General features: G+C 38.7%; 1 protein-coding gene and 1 non-coding gene across 2 annotated transcripts in view; both read right to left on the bottom strand.

Moving 5' to 3' along the window:
- Window positions 1–21649, bottom strand: part of SPATA17 (spermatogenesis associated 17) — a 498577-nt gene that overhangs the window by 128048 nt on the left and 348880 nt on the right. The window contains exon 7 of the mRNA XM_053712503.1: window positions 6498–6633. Coding sequence (XP_053568478.1) covers window positions 6498–6633 — 136 coding nt within the window. The remainder of the gene's footprint in view (window positions 1–6497; window positions 6634–21649) is intronic.
- On the bottom strand, window positions 5394–5560 carry LOC128658500 (U1 spliceosomal RNA). Its single transcript, XR_008402192.1, has one exon. It is a non-coding gene; the product is annotated as a U1 spliceosomal RNA (small nuclear RNA).

Below are 21649 nucleotides of genomic sequence, written 5' to 3'. Positions count from 1 at the left end.
TGGCACTTTTCGTTAAAAAAGTGCATACAAGCAGGCTGACGTTCTCAGCAGTCAGCACGCTGACCAAAGCGATAAGGTGCTGGTCTCTCGGCGTCCCACGATCCCAGGACAAAACTCCCAAACTCTCCCTTGTTGGATGCCGTACTTGGTAAGGTGTTTGTTTGTTTATTCCAGTTGGAATCGGAACCTCTTAAGCAGTAAACAGTATGAACTGTTATAGGGCTGAAATATGCGTCTCTTTGCACAAGAAAATAAAATAAAACTCAATCCAGGCTGAGTAACTGGAAAAAAGGGGGTTTTATTTTTGGAGCTGATAACGCGTTTCTCGGCCGTTAGCTCCTGGCCGTTTGATCTGATGAAACGGCCAGGAGCTAACGGCCGAGAAACGCGTTATCAGCTCCAAAAATAAAACCCCCTTTTTTCCAGTTACTCAGCCTGGATTGAGTTTTATTTTATTTTCTTGTGCAAAGAGACGCATATTTCAGCCCTATAACAGTTCATACTGTTTACTGCTTAAGAGGTTCCGATTCCAACTGGAATAAACAAACAAACACCTTACCAAGTACGGCATCCAACAAGGGAGAGTTTGGGAGTTTTGTCCTGGGATCGTGGGACGCCGAGAGACCAGCACCTTATCGCTTTGGTCAGCGTGCTGACTGCTGAGAACGTCAGCCTGCTTGTATGCACTTTTTTAACGAAAAGTGCCACTCCACTTGTGAGTACCTGTCTTTTGGTTTATACTAAATCTTCCCATCTGTTTAGAGATATCTGCACTATGAGGCGCTCTCTTTTTCTCTTCACCACTAAGTTACAATTAAACCTAACACTACACTATCAATAAATTAATTACATAAAATACCTACAAATAACTACAATGAAATAAACTAACTAAAGTACAAAAAATAAAAAAGAACTAAGTTACAAAAAATAAAAAAATATTTACAAACATAAGAAAAATATTATAACAATTTTAAACTAATTACACCTACTCTAAGCCCCCTAATAAAATAACAAAGACCCCCAAAATAAAAAAATGCCCTACCCTATTCTAGATTACTAAAGTTCAAAGCTCTTTTACCTTACCAGCCCTGAACAGGGCCCTTTGCGGGGCATGCCCTAAGAAGTTCAGCTCTTTTGCCTGTAAAAAAAAACATACAATACCCCCCCCCAACATTACAACCCACCACCCACATACCCCTAATCTAACCCAAACCCCCCTTAAATAAACCTAACACTAAGCCCATGAAGATCTTCCTACCTTATCTTCACCATACCAGGTTCACCGATCGATCCAGAAGAGCTCCTCCGATGTCCTGATCCAAGCCCAAGCGGGGGGCTGAAGAGGTCCATGATCCGGCTGAAGTCTTCATCCAAGCGGGGCAGAAGAGGTCTTCCATCCGATTGAAGTCTTCATCCAAGCGGGATCTTCTATAGTCATCCATCCGGAGCGGAGCGGCAGCATCCTGAAGACCTCCGACGCAGAACATCCATCCTGGCCGACGACTGAACGACAAATGACGGTTCCTTTAAATGACGTCATCCAAGATGGCGTCCCTCGAATTCCGATTGGCTGATAGGATTCTATCAGCCAATCGGAATTAAGGTAGGAATATTCTGATTGGCTGATTCCAATCTGATTGGCTGATGGAATCAGCCAATCAGAATAAAGTTCAATCCGATTGGCTGATCTGATCAGCCAATCAGATTGAGCTCGCATTCTATTGGCTGATGGGAACAGCCAATAGAATGTGAGCTCAATCTGATTGGCTGATTGGATCAGCCAATCGGATTGAACTTGATTCTGATTGGCTGATTCCATCAGCCAATCAGAATATTCCTACCTTAATTCCGATTGGCTGATAGAATCCTATCAGCCAATCGGAATTTGAGGGACGCCATCTTGGATGACGTCATTTAAAGGAACCGTCATTCGTTGTTCAGTCGTCGGCCAGGATGGATGTTCCGCGTCGGAGGTCTTCAGGATGCTGCCGCTCCGGATGGATGACTATAGAAGATCCCGCTTGGATGAAGACTTCAATCGGATGGAAGACCTCTTCTGCCCCGCTTGGATGAAGACTTCAGCCGGATCATGGACCTCTTCAGTCCCCCGCTTGGGCTTGGATCAGGACATGGGAGGAGCTCTTCTGGATCGATCGGTGAACCTGGTATGGTGAAGATAAGGTAGGAAGATCTTCAGGGGCTTAGTGTTAGGTTTATTTAAGGGGGGTTTAGGTTAGATTAGGGGTATGTGGGTGGTGGGTTGTAATGTGGGGGGGGGGTATTGTATGGTTTTTTTTTACAGGCAAAAGAGCTGAACTTCTTGGGGCATGCCCCGCAAAGGGCCCTGTTCAGGGCTGGTAAGGTAAAAGAGCTTTGAACTTTAGTAATCTAGAATAGGGTAGGGCATTTTTTTATTTTGGGGGTCTTTGTTATTTTATTAGGGGGCTTAGAGTAGGTGTAATTAGTTTAAAATTGTTGTAATATTTTTCTTATGTTTGTAAATATTTTTTTATTTTTTGTAACTTAGTTCTTTTTTATTTTTTGTACTTTAGTTAGTTTATTTCATTGTAGTTATTTGTAGGTATTGTATTTAATTAATTTATTGATAGTGTAGTGTTATGTTTAATTGTAGGTAATTGTAGGTATTTTATTTAATTAATTTATTGATAGTGTAGTGTTAGGTTTAATTGTAATTTAGGTTAGGATTTATTTTACAGGTAAATTTGTAATTATTTTAACTATTTTAGCTATTAAATAGTTCTTAACTATTTAATAGCTATTGTACCTGGTTAAAATAAATACAAAGTTACCTGTAAAATAAATATAAATTCTAAAATAGCTATAATATAATTATAATTTATATTGTAGCTATATTAGGATTTATTTTACAGGTAAGTATTTAGCTTTAAATAGGAATAATTTATTTAATAAGAGTTAATTAATTTCGTTAGATTAAAATTATATTTAATTTAGGGGGTGTTAGTGTTAGGGTTAGACTTAGCTTTAGGGGTTAATACATTTATTAGAATAGCGGTGAGCTCCAGTTGGCAGATTAGGGGTTAATGTTTGAAGTTAGGTGTCGGCGATGTTAGGGAGGGCAGATTAGGGGTTAATACTATTTATTATAGGGTTAGTGAGGCGGATTAGGGGTTAATAACTTTATAATAATAGCGGTGCGGTCCGCTCGGCAGATTAGGGGTTAATAAGTGTAGGCAGGTGGAGGCGACGTTGAGGGGGGCAGATTAGGGGTTAATAAATATAATATAGGGGTCGGCGGTGTTAGGGGCAGCAGATTAGGGGTACATAAGTATAACGTAGGTGGCGGCGCTTTGCGGTCGGTAGATTAGGGGTTAATTATTGTAGGTAGCTGGCTGCGACGTTGTGGGGGGCAGGTTAGGGGTTAATAAATATAATACAGGGGTCGGTGGTGTTAGGGGCAGCAGATTAGGGGTACATAAGTATAACGTAGGTGGCGGTCGGCAGATTAGGGGTTAAAAAAATTTAATCGAGTGGCGGCGATGTGGGGGGACCTCGGTTTAGGGGTACATAGGTAGTTTATGGGTGTTAGTGTACTTTAGAGTACAGTAGTTAAAGGGACACTGTACCCAAATTTTTTCTTTTGTAATTCAGAAAGAGCATGCAATTTTAAGCAACTTTCTAATTTACTCCTATTATCAATTTTTCTTCGTTCTCTTGCTATCATTATTTGAAAAAGAAGGCATCTAAGCTTTTTTTTTTGTTTCAGTACTCTGGACAGCACTTTTTTATTGGTGGATGAATTTATCCACCAATCAGCAAGGACAACCCAGGTTGTTCACCAAAAATGGGCTGGCATCTAAACTTACATTGTTGCATTTCAAATAAAGATACCAAGAGAATGAATAAAATTTGATAATAAGAGTAAATTAGAAAGTTGCTTAAAATTTTATGCTCAATCTGAATCACGAAAGAAAAATTTTGGGTACAGTGTCCCTTTAAGAGCTTTAGGAACCGGCGTTAGCCCAGAAAGCTCTTAACTACTGACTTTTTTCCTGCGGCTGGAGTTTTGTCGTTAGATGTCTAACGCTCACTTCAGCCACGACTCTAAATACCGGAGTTAGAAATATCCCATTGAAAAGATAGGATACGCAATTGACGTAAGGGGATCTGCGGTATGGAAAAGTCGCGGCTGAAAAGTGAGCGTTAGACCCTATTTTGAGTGACTCCAAATACCGGAGGTAGCCTAAAACCAGCGTTAGGAGCCTCTAACGCTGGTTTTCACGGCTAACGCCAAACTCTAAATCTAGGCCTTCATTTTGTTTTCTTAAAATTAAGTCTTGGTTGAACCCTTTAAAAACTGCTTATGAAAAGTGATTTCAAATATGACCGAGTTATGATCAGTTACCCAAATGTTTTTTACTTCTATAATTGATAATATTTTAGTATTGTGTGATAGCACTAAATCCTATTAATTGTGACATGAAGTTATCTTTGAGTGTATCTCCCTTAGCTGTATTGCTAATTTCATTGGCCCATCTTATAATTATAAAACTGGTATTATTAGCAGCCTTTCCTGTTCGTATTTTTTTAGGATTCTTTTCCCCAATCTTTATTTCAACCCACAGTGCCTCTACAGTATCACCTGTATCATCATAAATATCTTCCCTTATTGTAAATGTAAGCTCAAGTTTAAAATGCATGCAAATGCCTCTTCCCTTTAATTACCACTATCACTCTTAAAGTTAAAGGGACACAAAACCCAAAATGTTTGTTTCTTGATTCAGATATAGCTTGACATTTTAAACAACTTTAAAATGTACTTCTATTGTCTAAAATATTGTAATTCTCTTGGTATCCTTCATTGAAGGAGCAGCAATGCACTACTGGGAGCTAGCCAAACACAGCAGGGGAGCCAAACACAACAGGCATATATATGCAGCCACCAATCAGCAGCTAGCTCCCGGTAGTGCTCTGCTGCTCCTAAGCCTACATAGGAATACTTTCCCACAATGAATACTAAGAGAACAATACAAATGAGATAATTTAAGTAAATTTGTTTGTTTTTTTTAAATTGTATGTTCTATCTGAATCATAAATGAAAATCCCTTTAACTGCACAGTTATGCAAAACATCCAGGTTTCAGATATGCTGATAATATCATATTCCTCTTCTGCTGCCATTTTGGGCTAGATTACGAGTGTCGCTCTAACTGTTGCGCGCAAGCAATAAGGGGTATATTGAGGCTCTTTGTGACCGTCGAAAGTAGCAAAGAGTCCCAATATATATTGTAGCAATACACCCATACTATACAAATTGTACCCATATTGAATATGTGAGTGTATAGGTTTAGTTTCTATAGAGTAATCTACTTTTTATAAAGTAATGGGCACCACCATATTTATTTATTTTTTTTCCAGAGGAAAGCGCTTACGCAGTCCCCCACTACCATAAATTGTGCAGTCAAGTTTCCCACATGTGGGGAAACCGCAGAGGTCACCAGGCTCGGAGTGCAATGAACCAGCCTCGCCCAGGGAGAGCCACCTTAGTGATTATGGCTAAGACACCCCTGCCAGGTAAGTATGGGCACCACCATATTTTAACTAGTTCTATTTATCTCTCTCTTTTATTGAGCACAATTAGGAACAGATATAAATCAGGCAATAAAATAGAGTTTAGGCAAACAAGGCTGTTTGGAAACCCTGTTAGATAAAGTTATTTTCAATAAAGCCTTGTTTTGACATTTTCTTTTATTGCCCATTTTAAATATGTCCCTAATGGTTCTTAGCAGAAAAATGAGATAGCAGAAAACAGATGAGAGCACCTATTAAGTTACAGGAAAAGGGGACACAATAAATAAAAGGGCATAATGAAAAGTTGTTTGACCACAAATAATTAAACATTACAATCTCATCCTGTTTACTATTCCTTTAACTATTCTACATTCACTTTCAACCCTGGGCTACACAACCCTACTCCACTTTGAAAAGGTAGAATTGCCTTCTCATTTAGTTTTTTTATTGTATATATTCTTTTACATTTTTTCTCTCCAAATATTTCCTAGGTGTGCTGAATGTTAAACCGAAGCCTTGGAAGAAAAGTTCAGTACTTTCAGGGGAATAGGTGGATATTATAAATCTGGAAGGAAGAAGAGGAGCCTGATTACCTAGGGAAGGTTATACTTCTGGGACAAAGATGTCTGAATACCTCTGGGAGGAAGAGGAGGAGTTAATACCTCTGGGAGGAAGAGAAGGAGTTAATACCTCTGGGAGTAAGAGGAGGAGTTAATACCTCTGGGAGGAAGAGAAGGAGTTAATACCTCTGGGAGGAAGAGGAGGAGTTAATACCTCTGGGAGGAAGAGGAGGAGTTAATACCTCTGGGAGGAAGGGGAGGAGTTAATACCTCTGGGAGGATGGAGAAGGGCTTGATTATTTCTGGGAAGTTATTTTCTGTCATCATTTTGTAACATCACACCCATTAATTTTTGTTACATAGTTAAAAATAGTCATAAATATCTCACCTTGTTTGATATTCTTCTTTCCTGCTGTTCTTCCCGAAAACCTAATGTTCCATACGGCATTTTCTTGTAATCAGTTGATGTATGAAGTGATGGCTCATAAGTTTTGGTTTTGTGCAAAGAAGAAAATGGAAAAAATCTGAAACAAGAAAACATAAAGTCAACAACACCCAGCCACGTAAAGTTGCAAGATACATATTTTTACTAGATCTAATAATTAACAATTATATCAACTAATAATATTATGTTTCAATGCATTAACTTAACAGAATGAGATAAAGCCAACTAATCAGAATAATGTCCTTTGACATCACCTCACCCATGGTCCAGCCCCCTCTTACACAAAGAACAGCCTACCAAAGACAAGACCGATTGCAGCAAATAGTCTTTTAAAGTGGAGCCTGTTTAAGAAGTTTCCAGTTTTAAAAATGGAGCTGCAATTAAAAAAATACAAACTGTTGAATTTTATTAGGGTCTTCATTTTGTAGCTATATAACAATCCAGTTACAATTATTTAGTGACAGTGTCATGTCACTAAATAGTAGTTGCTCCTTGCAGCTTGGCACTTCCATCCTCAACTTCAATATATACTAATATGGACTTGATAATGGTACTAGTGTAACTGCCCCAGCTACCCATATCAGAGTTAACCCTAACCCTAACCTTTCTCTCCTACCACCATAATTAACTCCAAGGGGCCTATTTATCAAACGTCTGTCCGACATGATCCGATCAGCGGATAATTTCCGACAGACATCCCTGAATGCGGACAGCATTACGCTCTCCGCATTCAGCATTGCACCAGCAGTTCTTGTGAACTGCTGGTGCAACACCGCCCATTGCAGATTCGCGGCCAATCCAGGGGGTGTCAATCAACCCGATCGTAAACACAGAGCTTGATAAATATGTCCCCAAAAGTTACTTCCCCTCAAATGTAATAAACGCCTAATCACTCTGTTCCCTGGACCCTTCTACACAACCTAACTCCAACAAATGTTCTATGTCCACTTTGAAAATGCAGAACTGGTTTCTTAATAAGGGCTAGCACTAATTTATTGTGTGCCCATAAACGGGCAAATTAACCCGTTTATGGGAACACAATAAATAACCAGCCATTACAAATGGCGGAGTATTGCTACCGCAAGCTCGCAGTAGCAATTAGTGCTCCGAAACTTAGCCAGAGATCAGACCTTTTCAAAATATGTGAAAAAAGAGAAAGAGAACAGCACTCCTGAGATAGAACAAAAGCTAGAATAACTTCCATGCCTGTTTATTTATATTGCAACTCAGGGTGCGCGTTCTTTTATTTTTTTTTATAATTTTCAAAATATGCTCCAACTGCCCCCAAAATAAAGTGCGTTGTAGTTTTTGAGAAAGAATAATTGTAGCATTTTTATTTTTTAAATAAAATAACTGCAAGAAACAGTTATGAGAGGTTATTAAAGTGAGCGGGTGTGGGGTGTTAGAAAACAAAAAACGGCACTGAAAAGTGCCTTTACATTGCAGGCTATGGGAACTGTGTGTTCTCTATAAATATATATGTATTGCTTTTACACATTGGAACCTAGGGAAGCGCGCTCTATTGAGCGTAAAGCTTCCATGCAATGCGATCTATCTTTTACATTCTCCCTCTACACATATTTCTCAGGTAGTCTTCATGCTACAACTGGGGAGCCCAAACATTTTTCTAGGAAGTGCAAAAAGTACAGTTACATTACATTTTTGCTTAAAAATTACATCAGAAATGAGTTACTATTATTTACTTTTATTTAACTATATATACTACTCAAAATTTACCAAATTTGGTACAAATGCATATGGTAAGTTATCTGGATTTGCACAGATCTTTGTGTGTTGCACTTTCACAAGAAGTAATCCGGCTCCGAATGCAGCTGTTGGCGGGCATTTTCTGCATTCGTTTGCTAACAAAGTACACAAATGCACATGCCTATGAAAATGATTTTTTTTGATAACAAAATGACTGATGCCTGTTTTTTTTGTTCAGTGATGCTGAAGACCATACAAAAAGCTATAGAGGGTTGTATATGTCCCACAGGCTGTAGTTTGGCCCTGTGTTAAACTGAGGTCTAGGAGAAAGAGGAGAGTACATTTAGGGAAAGCATAAGAGCCTGATTACCTTTGGGAAGAGGAGGAGGAGGAGCCTGAATATTTTAGGGTTGTTATATTCTATTAGATTCTTGTAGAAGCATATAATTTGATTTTTTAGACATATTTCTAAATAAGTGTAACCTCATAGAAGCCTAGATTATGAGTTTGCGCTATAAAGTTGCGTTATTTCACCCTCCATAGAGCTGCCATTACAAGTTTCTGAAAAGCCACCTTGTGCGTGCGATATATTGTGGCGATAAGCTCCATACCGCACAAAATCCAAGGGCTGAGAATATGTGCTCGTGCACGCTTTCGCCATAGACATCAATGGGGAGAGAATTGTTAGAAAAAAACTAACACCTGAAGCGCGGAATGAAAAGCTCAGTAACGCAACCCCATTGATGAAGATAGAAGACGCCGCCTGGATGAAGATAGAAGACGCCGACTGGATGGATGAAGACTTCTCACCGCCTGGATTTCAGAAACTGTTAGTGGATCTTCGGGGGTTAGTGTTAGGTTTTTTAAAATCTTTTTGGGTGTTTTTTTTTTTTAGATTAGGGTTTGGGCTTTATGTAAAAGAGCTGAATGCCCTTTTCAGGGCAATGTAAAAGAGCTAAATGCCCTTTAAAGGGATATTGGTAGTCTATTGTAGGCTAGGGATTTTATTTATAGGCGGGGCTTTTTTATTTTTATAGGGCTATTAGATTAGGTGTAATTGTTTTTATTTTGGATAATTTCGTTTGTTATTTTTTGGAATTTAGTTTTGTAATTTAGTATTTTTTTGTTGTAATTTTAGTCTTAATTTTTTTTAGTAGTGTTAGTTTTTTTTAATGTGTAATTTAGTTTTTGTAATTGGTAGTTATTTTAATTTTAGTATAATAGTTATGTTAGGTTAATTGTTAGTTTAAACTTAGGTTTAGTAAGTTTTTATTTATTTTAAGATAGGGATATTGTAAATTTAATTTAAAGTTAGGGGGTGATAGGTTTAGGGGTTAATAGTTTAATTTATTAGTGGCGATGTGGGGGGCTGGTGGTTTAGGGGTTAATTGGTTTATTTAGTAGTGGCGATGTGGGGGCTGGCGGCTTAGGAGTTAATAGGTTTAGATAGTGGTGGCGGTGGCAGGGAGCTGCGGAATAGGGGGTTAACAACTTTATTATAGTGGCAGTGATGTGGGCGGGCGGCAGATTAGGGGTTAATAAGTTTTAAATAGTGTTTGTGATGCGGGAGGGCCTCGGTTTAGGGGTTAATAGGTAGTTTATGGGTGTTAGTGTACTTTGTAACAGTTTAGTTATGAGTTTTGTGAAACATTTTTGTGGCGCAAAACTCATAACTACTGCTTTTAGATAGTGGAATGGATTGTGTCGGTATAGGCTGTAACGCAATTGCATTTTAGCCTCACCGCACAACCTGCAATACCGGCGCTATGGAAATCCCACGCAAAAACGTATTTTTTTTTAGTGTGGGATTGACGTTGCATTACAGGCTAAAATGCTTGTAGTATAGCTATACCGACACGACTCGTAATGGCCGCATTACTGTTTTTACGATAAAATGGCCATTTTTTTCAGCGTTAAAACCGTAATGCAAAACTCGTAATCTAGGTGAGAGCTCCATAATAATCCTAGCAATGCATAGGTGGAGTAAATCTAAGCTTCAGTACCACCCCAACTGGTACACCCCAACAGATTTGCAAGATTAAGTGAAGATGTTGGGGATATCAGTTCAGGGGTGGCAGTGTCAGAGAGGGCTGTATTGCCTAGTATAGTGAACAGTCCTTTAGTCATGGAAGAGGAGCATACTATAGTGGGCAGTCCTTCAGACATGGTAGAGGGGCATACAAATCAGGGCCTGAGGCAGATGTTGGTGGTAGGAGACTCTATTATTAGGAAGGTTGATATGGTAATTTGTCAGCCAGACCCTTTAAATAGAACAGTTTGCTGTCTTCCAGGGGCTTGTGTTAGACATATTGTGGAGCGTATTGATAGATTGTTAGAGGGATGTGGGTCTGATCCTGCAGTCATGGTACATATTGGCACTAATGAAGGAATCAGCAGGAGATGGAGAGTCCTAAAAAATGACTTTAGGGAGTTAGGTAGCAAGTTTAAAGCAAGGACCTCCAAAGTAATATTATCGGAGATATTACCAGTGCCATGTGCTAACTCAGTAAGGCAGAAGGAGATAAGGTTGGTTAATTCATGGTTAAAAACATGGTGTAAAAATGAGGGGTTTGACTTTTTAGAGCACTGGGCTGACTTTTCACTAGGGTACAATTTGTACAGTAAGGATGGATTGCACCTGAATGACATGGGTGCAGGTGAGTTGGGGAAAAGGATGGTAGCACATTTAGAGAATCTTTTAAACTAGGCAAAGGGGGGAGGGGCAGTTAGAACACAATAGAACAGAGAGATCAGTCTGTGAATATGTCATTCCCTTAATATCTCAAGGAAGGGATGACTTAAGAAATGTCACATTAGAAAGTATGGAGGAAAGCACACCAAGTAGCAGCAGAAAGCACATGAAAATTAAATGTATGACAACAAATGCAAGAAGCATGACAGGTAAAATGGGGGAGCTGGAGCTCTTAGTTGCAGAAGAGGACTATGATGTTATCAGTATAACTGAAACTTGGTGGGATGATTCACATGACTGGGCAGTTAACTTAGAGGGGTATACTTTATTTAGGAGAGACAAGAATAATAAAAGGGGTGGAGGAATCTGCATGTATATTAAACCTAACCTTAAACCTACAATAAGGTTGATGATACAAGTGACAATGTAGAGACCCTGTGGGTTGAAATAAAGAGTGGGGGAAAAAAATTCTAAAAAAATATTACTAGGAACATGCTACAAGCCCCCCAACATTAGTGACCCGGAGGAAACTCAACTACTAATCCAAATAGGTAAGGCTGCTAATAACAGTGCTGTAATTATGGGAGATTTTAACTACCCTGATATAAACTGGGCCAATGAAACTAGTAATTCAGCTAACTTCTTGTCACAATTAATAGAGGAGCCAACTAGGAATAAAGCTATATTGGATTTAGTGCTATCAAACAATACAGATATAATATCAAACATAGAAGTCAAAGAACATTTGGGTAACAGTGATCATAACATGGTCACATTTGAAATCTCTTTTCATATGCAGTGTCTTAATGGTTTAACTAAGACTTTTAATTTCAAGAAAGCAAAATTCAACGATTTAAGGAAATCATTAAATAATATAAATTGGGACAATGTATTCTCTAATAAAAATACAGATGATAAATGGATAATACTTAAAAATTTGTTAAATAAATATACATATCAACAAATACCATATGGTTATAAAAATCAAAATAAAAAATCAAAGCCAATGTGGCTAAATAAAAATGTGTTAAGAGAAATTAGGAAAAAACATACGGCATTTAAATTATTAAAAAAAAATAGTACAGTCTCAACATTCCATATATATAAGTAATGTAACAAAGCATGCAAAAAAGCAATCAAATTTGAAAATGAAAAATGAATTGCTAAGGATTCTAAGTCTAACCCTAAAAGGTTCTTTAAGTACATAAATAGCAAAAAATCTAAGAAGGACAATATAGGTACATTAAAATGCGTGGAGGGTAGCATGATAAATAATGACAGGGAGAAGGCTGAGGTACTAAACCAGTTTTTTTCTTCAGTATACACAAGAGAGGAACCATTGGATGATACTTTGGAACAAAATAAAACATGCAAGTCCATTCCATTAACTGGGTTATGTTTAGAGGATATCAGGAAAAAAATGGATAATATTAAGGCAAATAAATCTCCAGGCCCAGATGGAATACACACAAGGGTGTTAAGGGAACTTAGCACTTTTATAGACAAACCACTACTTTTAATTTTTCAAGACTCATTATCCTCAGGCATGGTACCCCAGGATTGGTGCAAAGCTGATGTGGTGCCACTCTTCAAAAAGGGAAGCATGGATGATCCAGGAAGCTATAGACCAGTTAGTCTGACATCAATAGTGGGGAAGATATTTGAAGGGATTATAAGGGATTATATTGACGAGCATATTCGTGTAAACAAGATTATGAGTTCTAATCTGCATGGTTTTAGGAAAAATAGATCATGTCAAACTAATCTAATTAGATTCTATGAGGAAGTAAGTAAAAATATAGATAAAGGGAAATAAGTTGATGTGATATACTTAGATTTGGCAAAGGCATTTGATACAGTGCCACATGAGAGATTAATGCACAAAATTAAGGGACTGGGAATAGCTGAAAACGTTAGCTCATGGATAAATAACTGGATAAAAGATAGGGAGCAACGAGTAGTAGTAAATGGATCATACTCAGATTGGACAAAGGTAATCAGTGGAGTCCCCCAGGGATCAGTACTGGGCCCTGTTCTTTTTAATATTTTTATAAATGACTTGGAGCAAGGATTAAATAGCGACATCTCTATTTTTGCAGATGATACTAAGTTAAGTAAAGTCATTAGGTCAGAGCAGGATGTACTTTCGTTACAAAGGGAACTGCAAAAATTAGAAGTATGGGCAAGTAAATGGAAAATGAGATTTAATATGGGGAAATGCAAGGTTCTACATTTTGGAAGTAAAAATATGCAGGCAACATATTTTTTAAATGGGACAAGACTTAGCCAAACAGAGGAGGAAAGGGATTTGGGAGTAGTAATAGATAATAAGCTAAAGATGGGTGCACAATGCAGGGCAGTGGCTTCAAAGGCTAAGCATAATTCTATCACTATATAAAGCCCTGGTAAGACCTCACTTTGAGTATGGAGTGCAGTTCTGGGGACCGATCGCAAAAAAAGATATTGCAGAACTAGAAAAAGTTTAGAGAAGGGCCACAAAGCTAATAAGGGGATTGGAGAATTTAACATATGAGGAGAGGCTAGCCAAACTGGGTCTGTTTTCCTTAGAAAAAAGGTGCTTGAGAGGTGACATGATTACTTTATATAAATATATTCAAGGCCCATATACAAAGATGGCAGAAGCTCTGTTTATTCCAAGAAAATTGTTTGTGACAAGAGGTCACAATTTAAGGTTGGAGGAAAGAAGATTTAATCTCTGGCAACGGAAACGTTTTTTCACTGTAAGAGCAATAAAATTGTGGAACTCATTACCAAAGGAGGTAGTGAATGCCAATAACTTAGATACATTTAAAAATAGTCTGGATACATTTCTGTATATAAACAAAATTCATGGATATGATTGCTAGCATTAAATGGGCCACCTTTTAGTGGGGTTATTTAAGCTTAACTGGAACTTTTTGTAAGTATTTTAGATTTGTATAGAATGAACTCGATGGACTTCAGTCTTTTTTCAACCTTATCTACTATGTTACTATTTTACCAATAGAACCTGTAATCCAGCAATCCACATGGATACTAAAGAGTAATATTTCCACAGACCCAAACGGTTAAACTGACCGCATGTCACCCTGCACTTAAAGTGATGGTAAATTTCAGGCTTTAAGAATGTTGCAATGAAAAATATAAAACCCCAATTCCAAAAAGTTGGGACAGTTTGGAAAATGCAATAAAACAAAGAAAATTAGTCATTTGAAAATTCAGTTCTATACTATATTGAAAACACATTATTAACACATTATTTGATATTCTACTTTGTGAATTTAATGTATTTTTAAGAATATACACTTGTTTCAAATTTGATGACTGCAACACACTCCAAAAAAGTTGGGACAAGGGCAATTTAGGACTAATAGTGATGTGACAAGTTGAAATAAGAAGGTGATGTGAAACAGGTGAGCAATCATGTAATCATAGTATATAAGGAGCCTCCAAAAAAGGCCTAGTCCTTCAAGAGCTAGAATGGGTCGAGGCTCTCCAATCTGCCAACAGATTCATTAGCGAATAATCCAACACTTTAAGAGCAACATTCCACCAAAGACAAATCAATAGGATTTTGGGCATTTCACCTTCTATAGTGCACAATAAAATTAAAGGATTGAAGGAATCCGGTCAAATCTCGGTGTGTGAAGGGCAAGGGTGAAAACAACTTCTGAATGCGTGTAATCTCCAATCTCCAGATGTCACTGTCTCAAAAACCGTCATGAGTTTGTAATGGATATCCTGACATGGGCTTGGGAATACTTTGGTTAACCTTTGTCAGTCAACACCATTCGCTGCTGCATCCACAGATGCAAGTTAAGGCTTTACTATGCAAAGCAGAAGCCTTACATCAACACTGTCCAGAAGGGCAGCCAACTACTCTGGGCTCTGTATCATCGGAGAAGGACAGTACTACAGTGGAATCCTGTTTTGTGGTCCGATGAATCAACATTTTAAAAAGTTTTTGGAAAAAACAGCCGTCATGTTCTCCGGGCCAAAAAGGAAAAGGACCAGCCAAGCTGTTATAAGCGTCATGTCCAAAAGCCAGCATCTGTCATGGTATGGGGGTATGTCCGTGCTCATGGCATGGGTAACTTGCACATCTGTGAGGGCACCATTAATGCAGAAAGTTATGTATAGATTTTGGAGCAACATATGCTGCCATCCAGACATTTTTTTTTTCCAGGGACGTGCCTGCATTTTCCAGAACGACAAAGCCAAATTACACTCTGCCCGGATAACAAGCGCATGGTTGCTAAGTAGAGAGTGTGGGTGCTAGCATGGCCTGCCTGCAGTCCTGACCTGCCTCTGATTGAGAATGTGTGGCGCATTATGAAGCGCAAAATAAGGTAACATAGGCCCTGTACAGTTGTGCAGCTCATGACATGCATAATGGATAACTAGGGGAAAATTCTGCTTGCTAAACTTAACCAACTGGTGTCTTCAGTGCCCAAATGCTTAATACATGTTATTAAAAAAAAAGGTCGACTGTCCCAACTATTTTGGAATGTGTTGCAGTCATCAGATTTGAAAGTGATTGTATATTTTTAAACTCACAAGGTAAAATATCAAATAATGTATTAAAAATATGTTTACAGGATGAATTGAATTTTCAATTGACTTGCATTTTCCATACTGTCCCAACTTTTTCAGAATTGGTGTTGTATTAGTGTACAAGAAAAACCCCATACATTTTTTTTTTTTATTTATAATTCTACTTGGTATCTTCTGTTCCTCTGCCCCCCTTCATTTCCTCTTTTGGCTGGGCTGTGACATAGAGAGCAATTCCACTCCCTAGGCTTTCAAAGAGCTGGACTTCAAGAGTGCCATATGACACACGCACTTATTGGATGTTCATTGGAAATGTCATTACAAAAAAAGAGTTCATCAAAGTGGGCCGGCATAACATTGTAATAGAAACATTACTATAGGCATAGATGTAACCCTTTTCATGGATAGATTTAAAAAAAAAAAAAAAAAAAAGGTACACATATACTTTTTTAGTGGTAAAGATTACATATCTGGCATTTGATTAACTAAAGTTTACCATCACTTTAGGATTTCTCCCAGCATTGGTCTGTTACAGACACCATGCAGAAGTAGGGTTGCCACCTCAGCTATGTTTTGCTGGACACTTGAGTTACACATGCTGCAGAATATGCAGAGGGGAAAATCCATTGTGCTGCTGGACAACACAAAAATAGTAACCCTGGACAGCACTATTCATGTTCCTCCCTGCACATCCTGCAGCATGTGTAACTCATAAGTGTCCAGGAAAACATGGCTGAGGTGGCAACCTGTGAGGGTATATGTAAAGATTCTTAACACTACGTGTTGTGTGGAACACAGCAGAAAATACAGAGCTAGATTATAGGCTGAGAATGTACAATTCACTACCTACTACCAAGTAGACACAGTTATAAGACTCAACTTGATATAGCCTAGCTCGAGCTTGTTAGTGCATATATCAGGAGTATATGTGACTGTGCTGGAAAAAGGCAAGTAAGTAATAATGAGTTAAGCTGTAGTAAATTAATATGCACAGTTGATAGGAAGGGTCCAGAATTACTTATTGCAGAATCATAGTACAGAGAATTGTTACAGCGTAACAGAGGAAATACTAAGTGGATTGAAAAAGAGTAGAGTAGGCTAGTACCATTAAGTTACTCATGACCTCCGAGAATGTCTCTTAAATTCTTGAGCATGTAATCCGTCGGCATGCTGGAAGATGTGCTGCTGATGATGATCTGGAGTAGAGGGCCATGTCTGATGAGGTAATAGCCACAAGAACAGTGAGTAGGAAAACAAGAATTATTCCAAGGATTATTCTTTAGGCTTTAATATAGCTGGAAGCTAGATTGGAGAGAAGTATCTTCAATAAACCAGCAAGGATAAGTTCTTGGTTGGTAAAATTTATACAGGTGAGATGGTTTGACAATTAGTTGTAAAAGTGGAAATGCAGAGTAACGGCTGAAATGAAGCATTAAGGAGGAATGTATTGGAGATCCATTGGAGATCCGTGACATACTCCCCCCTCAAGGAAACCTCGAAGAGGTTTCACTGGACAGGTCTGTCAGGATGACGCCTATGGAACTGGGAAACAAGGCGGGGTGCGTAGAGGTTAGAGGCAGGTTCCCAGGAATACTCAGAAGAATCATAACCGGCCCTGTGAACAAGGTATTGAAGCTGACCCCGATGTCGTCTAGAATCTGAAATTCCCTGTACTTCATATTCAACTTTTGGTAGGGGAGATTCAGAGACAGTAGTCAGGAGCTGGGTAGTTGAGGAGCAGGGCTTGACAAGGGAGATGTGGAAGGTAGGATGGATGTGATAAGCAGGGGCTAACTGTAGGGTGACGGTTACAGGGTTAAGTACAGAATTATGGGGAAAGGACCAATGAAGTGTTTAGTGAGTTTCCAGCAAGGAGTATGAAATTTCATGTTTTTGGTTAAAAGCTAATGTCATAGAACTTATTTTGAGAAGCTTTAGCTTGCCTAATGTTATCCTGGACGAGAATGAAAGTCTTGTTAATGGTATAAACAAGATCAGTAACTTGCAGACAATGGGAGTCAGGATTATGCAATGCATGAAACTGTGGATGATAACCATAGTTAATTTAGAAAGATGAATAACCAGTAGTGGAATTTGTGGTAATATTATACACGCACTCGGCAAAAGGTAAGTAGGATATCCAGCTATCCTGTTGGAGGGAGCAGAGGGAGCAATAGCACCTAAGGAATTGTACCAACCATTGATTTGTTCTCTCACACTGGCCATTTGTTTGTGGGTGGTATGCGTTTGTTAAAGTTTGATGGATGTTGAGGGATTTGCATAATAATCTCCAAAATTTAGATGTGAACTGAGAGACCCTGTCGCTTAAAACTGTGGGAGGCAACCCATGAAGTCGAACTACCTCCTTGAGGAATAAATCTGATGTGACTTGGGCAGTTGGTAATGATTTGACTGGCAGGAAGTGAGCCATTTTAGAAAATAAATCCACGACCACAAAAATGACTGTGATGCCAGAAGACTTGGGGAGATCAACGATGAATTCCATGGACACACTGGACCATGGTCTGTTTGCTACAGGCAAAAGGAGTAACAATCCTACTGGACGGAGGTGCGAAGGTTTAGATGTAGCACATGTAGAACATGAAGAGATATACTTCTATACAGAGGATCTCATGGAGGGCCACCAGAAGGACCATTGAAGGAGGTCAAATGTTTTATTGGTTCCTAAATGTCCATCTAGAGGTGAATCATGCGTTGTATATAAAATAGCATTACATAGATCAGGAGGTATATAATAATGTGTACCGAAACATAATATTCCTTCTTTATCTGAGTGGAGGAGATTAAGAGGTTTAGTGTTATCAGACTGCTGTTTATACTTTAGGTCAAATAGAAGGTCAGAGATCAGTCCAATGAAACTATACTTTGGAATCACGGTTGAAGGTTTACTGTCAGAAATGGGTTTGAGATCTTTTCTGGAGAGTGCGTCTGCCTTACCATTTTTAATGCCAGGACGATAGGCGATAACCAACTGAAACCTGGAGAAGTATAAACTCCAGCAGAGTTGTTGTGCAGAGAGGGTGCAGTTAGTTTGGATATAATGCAAGTTTTTATGGTCCGTGAGTATAATGATGGGAAGTATTGCCCCTTCAAGGAGATGTCTACATTGATCAAATGAACATTTTATGACCAACAACTTGTTCTCTCCAACAGGGTAGTTCATCTCTGATGAGGTCATTACCCTTGAAAAATATGAAACTGAATACAGGGGATCTTTTAGGGACTTTCTCTGAGAGAGCACAGAAGCAATTGCATAATTAGAAGCATCTACTTCCAACACAAATTGACAAGAAGTGTCAGGAATCTGTAGAATGGGTGCAGTGACAAATCTATGTTTAAGATGGTTAAAGGCTGTGTGACATTGTGGGCTCCAAATGAAAGAGTTATGGAGCTTGGTTAGGTCAGTTAGGGGTTTACAAATGGTAGCAAAATCATGAATGAACCTCCTATATAATTGCCCAAAAAGTGTTGGACCAACTTCTTAGAGGTGGGTTGAGGCCAGTCAGTAATGGCAAAGATTTTATTATCCTCCAATTTTTTTAATTCCTAAATGTTTAATGTGATAGCCTAAGAATGAAATCTTGGAAAAGTTGAAAGTGCATTTTTCTAACTTAGCATAAAGTCTGTGTGTTCGTAATCTGGATAGTACAACCCTAACATGGGATATATGGTCTATTAAATTGCTGAAGTAGATGAGGATATCATACAACTAAAAAAGTATCAAGGATATCACGAAAAATATAATTTATAAAATTCTGGAATGTCGCCGGTGCATTACATAGACCGAAGGGCATAACTGTATACTCGTACAGGCCATATCGGGTTCTGAATGCAGTCAGTCATTCATCACCAGCTCTTATTTTAACAAGGTTATAAGCTCCCCGCAGGTCGAGTTTGGTAAAAATCTTGGCCCCACGTAACCTCTTAATTAATTCAGGTATTAGGGGCAAAGGGTACCTGTTCTTCTTGGTACGCTTATTTGATTCCCTATAATCTATTATAGGGTGAAGAGAGCTGTCCTTGTTTTTAACAAAAAATATTCCCGCACCAGCTGGTGAGGTTAACGGTCTGATAAAACCCTTTTTTAGGTTATCACTAACATATTCTTTAAGGTGGTCAAGCTCAGGTTTTGAGAGTGGTTAAATGTGTTTGTATGGAATGGTGGCAGCAGGTAGGAGCTCAATGGAGCAATCATAAGGCCAATGTGGTGGCAAGGTATCAGCCTCTTTCTTATTGAATACATCTTTGAAATTATGGTAAGGTGTAGGTAAAGTGGTTTCAGACAGGAGAAGGATGTTAGAGGTAGGGAAACAAGTGGTTGAACAGAACTGAGAGGAGGAGATGGGAAAATTACTCCAGTGTAAAGTTGGTTGATGTAGCTTAAGTCAAATGATACCCAAAGCTATAGGGAACAGAGAAGAAGAGATAATGTCAAAAGTTAAAGTTTCAATATGACCTTTTTCAGTAGTAACCATAAGGGGAATGGTCTGTTGGGATACAGGGCCAGATGATAGGTGGCAGCCATCAATAACTTTAAGAAGAACAGGTATGCTTTTAGAAAGAAAAGGAATTTTATTCTTTTTAACAAAATCAAAATCAATAAAGTGTCCACAGGCACCCATGTCGATTATGGCTTTAGTGTTGAGTCTGTGCTAATCCCACTGTAAAGATAATTTTAAAACTATATAAGAGGAGGTTGATGTATTGGTGTGTAAACAGTGGGGAAGAGGGTTACTCTTACCGGATTTCTGTTTGGAGAAGGTAGGACAGTCCTAAACGACATGCTCAGTAGCGGGACAGTACATGCATAAATTTAGAGACCGTCTTCTGTTTTTCTCTTGAGGGGTAAGAGGTCCTTGAAGGAAACTAATTGCCATAGGTTGTTCTTCTTCCTTGTATAATGGAGAGGAATTAGGTATAGGTCTCATTGAGGAAGAATTGATGGTATTTTTTTCTAATTTTCTTTCTCTCATTCACCTATCGATGGTGATGGAGAGAGAGTTTAATTCCTCCAGATCCTCTGGAATACCAATTATGGACAACTCATCCTTTATATCTTAGGATAAACCGAGCCTGAATTTATTTTTTAGGAATACCTTGTTCCAGTGGGAATCCCTGGCCCAGATTTTAAACTGGGCACTATAGTCTTCAACAGGATTCTTCAATTGTTTTAAACAACAAAGTTTACTTTCAGTAGTGATTTGCCTGTATGGGTCATCATAGAGGGATGACATGGCCTTAAGGAAAGCGTTAAGTGAATTCAAGATGGGGTATTGGGTTTCATAAAAGGAATCTGCCCAAGCACGGGGTTCTCCACTAAGATAGGAAATGATGGCAAGAACCCTTGTCCTATCAGAGGAGTATGTCTTAGGTTTTAATTCAAATAGAAGCAGGCAAGCATTTTTAAACTGCCTGTAGGAGGATCGGTCACCAGAGAACTTTTCTGGGGATGAGACCTGAGGTTCTGAATGAAGTTCAGAGCCAGTAGCTTTTGCAGAGAGAACCTCTCTGAGACAGGCTTTCACACTGATTTTCAGCTTGCAATTCTCTAAAAGCCTGTGTCAGATTATCAAGACGTTGATTTAAATTATGTACTCAGCGCATATGAATAGACCGGTCCGGTCGCCAATGGCGAGTAAAAATTCCTGCGGGCAAGTAAAATTTACAGTTTACCAGCCCGGCTGGCGATCTCACCATTGGCAGCTTTGCACTATTTTTTGGGGGGCAAAATGTGTTCTTTTTTATTCATACTGCAGCCGCACTATTTCCCGCACTATTTTTGCAGCGCCTTAATACTACTACTAGCAATACTAGCGCAGCGCATTAATTCCATCTAGCTTGCGCAGCGCATTAATTCCATCTAGCTTGCTTGTCCGTTGTTAGTGATGTCACATCAGGGCGTACAGTATTTTTAGGGAGCATACGCACTTTTATTTGGGAGCATTGATACAAGCTTGTGTTCCGGATGATACATTGATGTCACAGCAAAGATCCTCGTTAACGGCACCTTGTTAGCGATGTTGCAGCTGAAGCACAATTTTGTATGGACTACAATAGCAGCGGAAATAATGAAAGAAAGTGCTGCTCAGGTTTGCATTACTGTATATTTTTCTGAAATACCGAC

The sequence above is a fragment of the Bombina bombina genome, chromosome 4 (assembly GCF_027579735.1).
Source record: "Bombina bombina isolate aBomBom1 chromosome 4, aBomBom1.pri, whole genome shotgun sequence".
Lineage (NCBI taxonomy): Eukaryota > Metazoa > Chordata > Amphibia > Anura > Bombinatoridae > Bombina > Bombina bombina.
The sequence above is the reverse complement of the archived record's forward strand: the minus strand, read 5'-3'. Positions and strand labels throughout refer to the sequence as shown.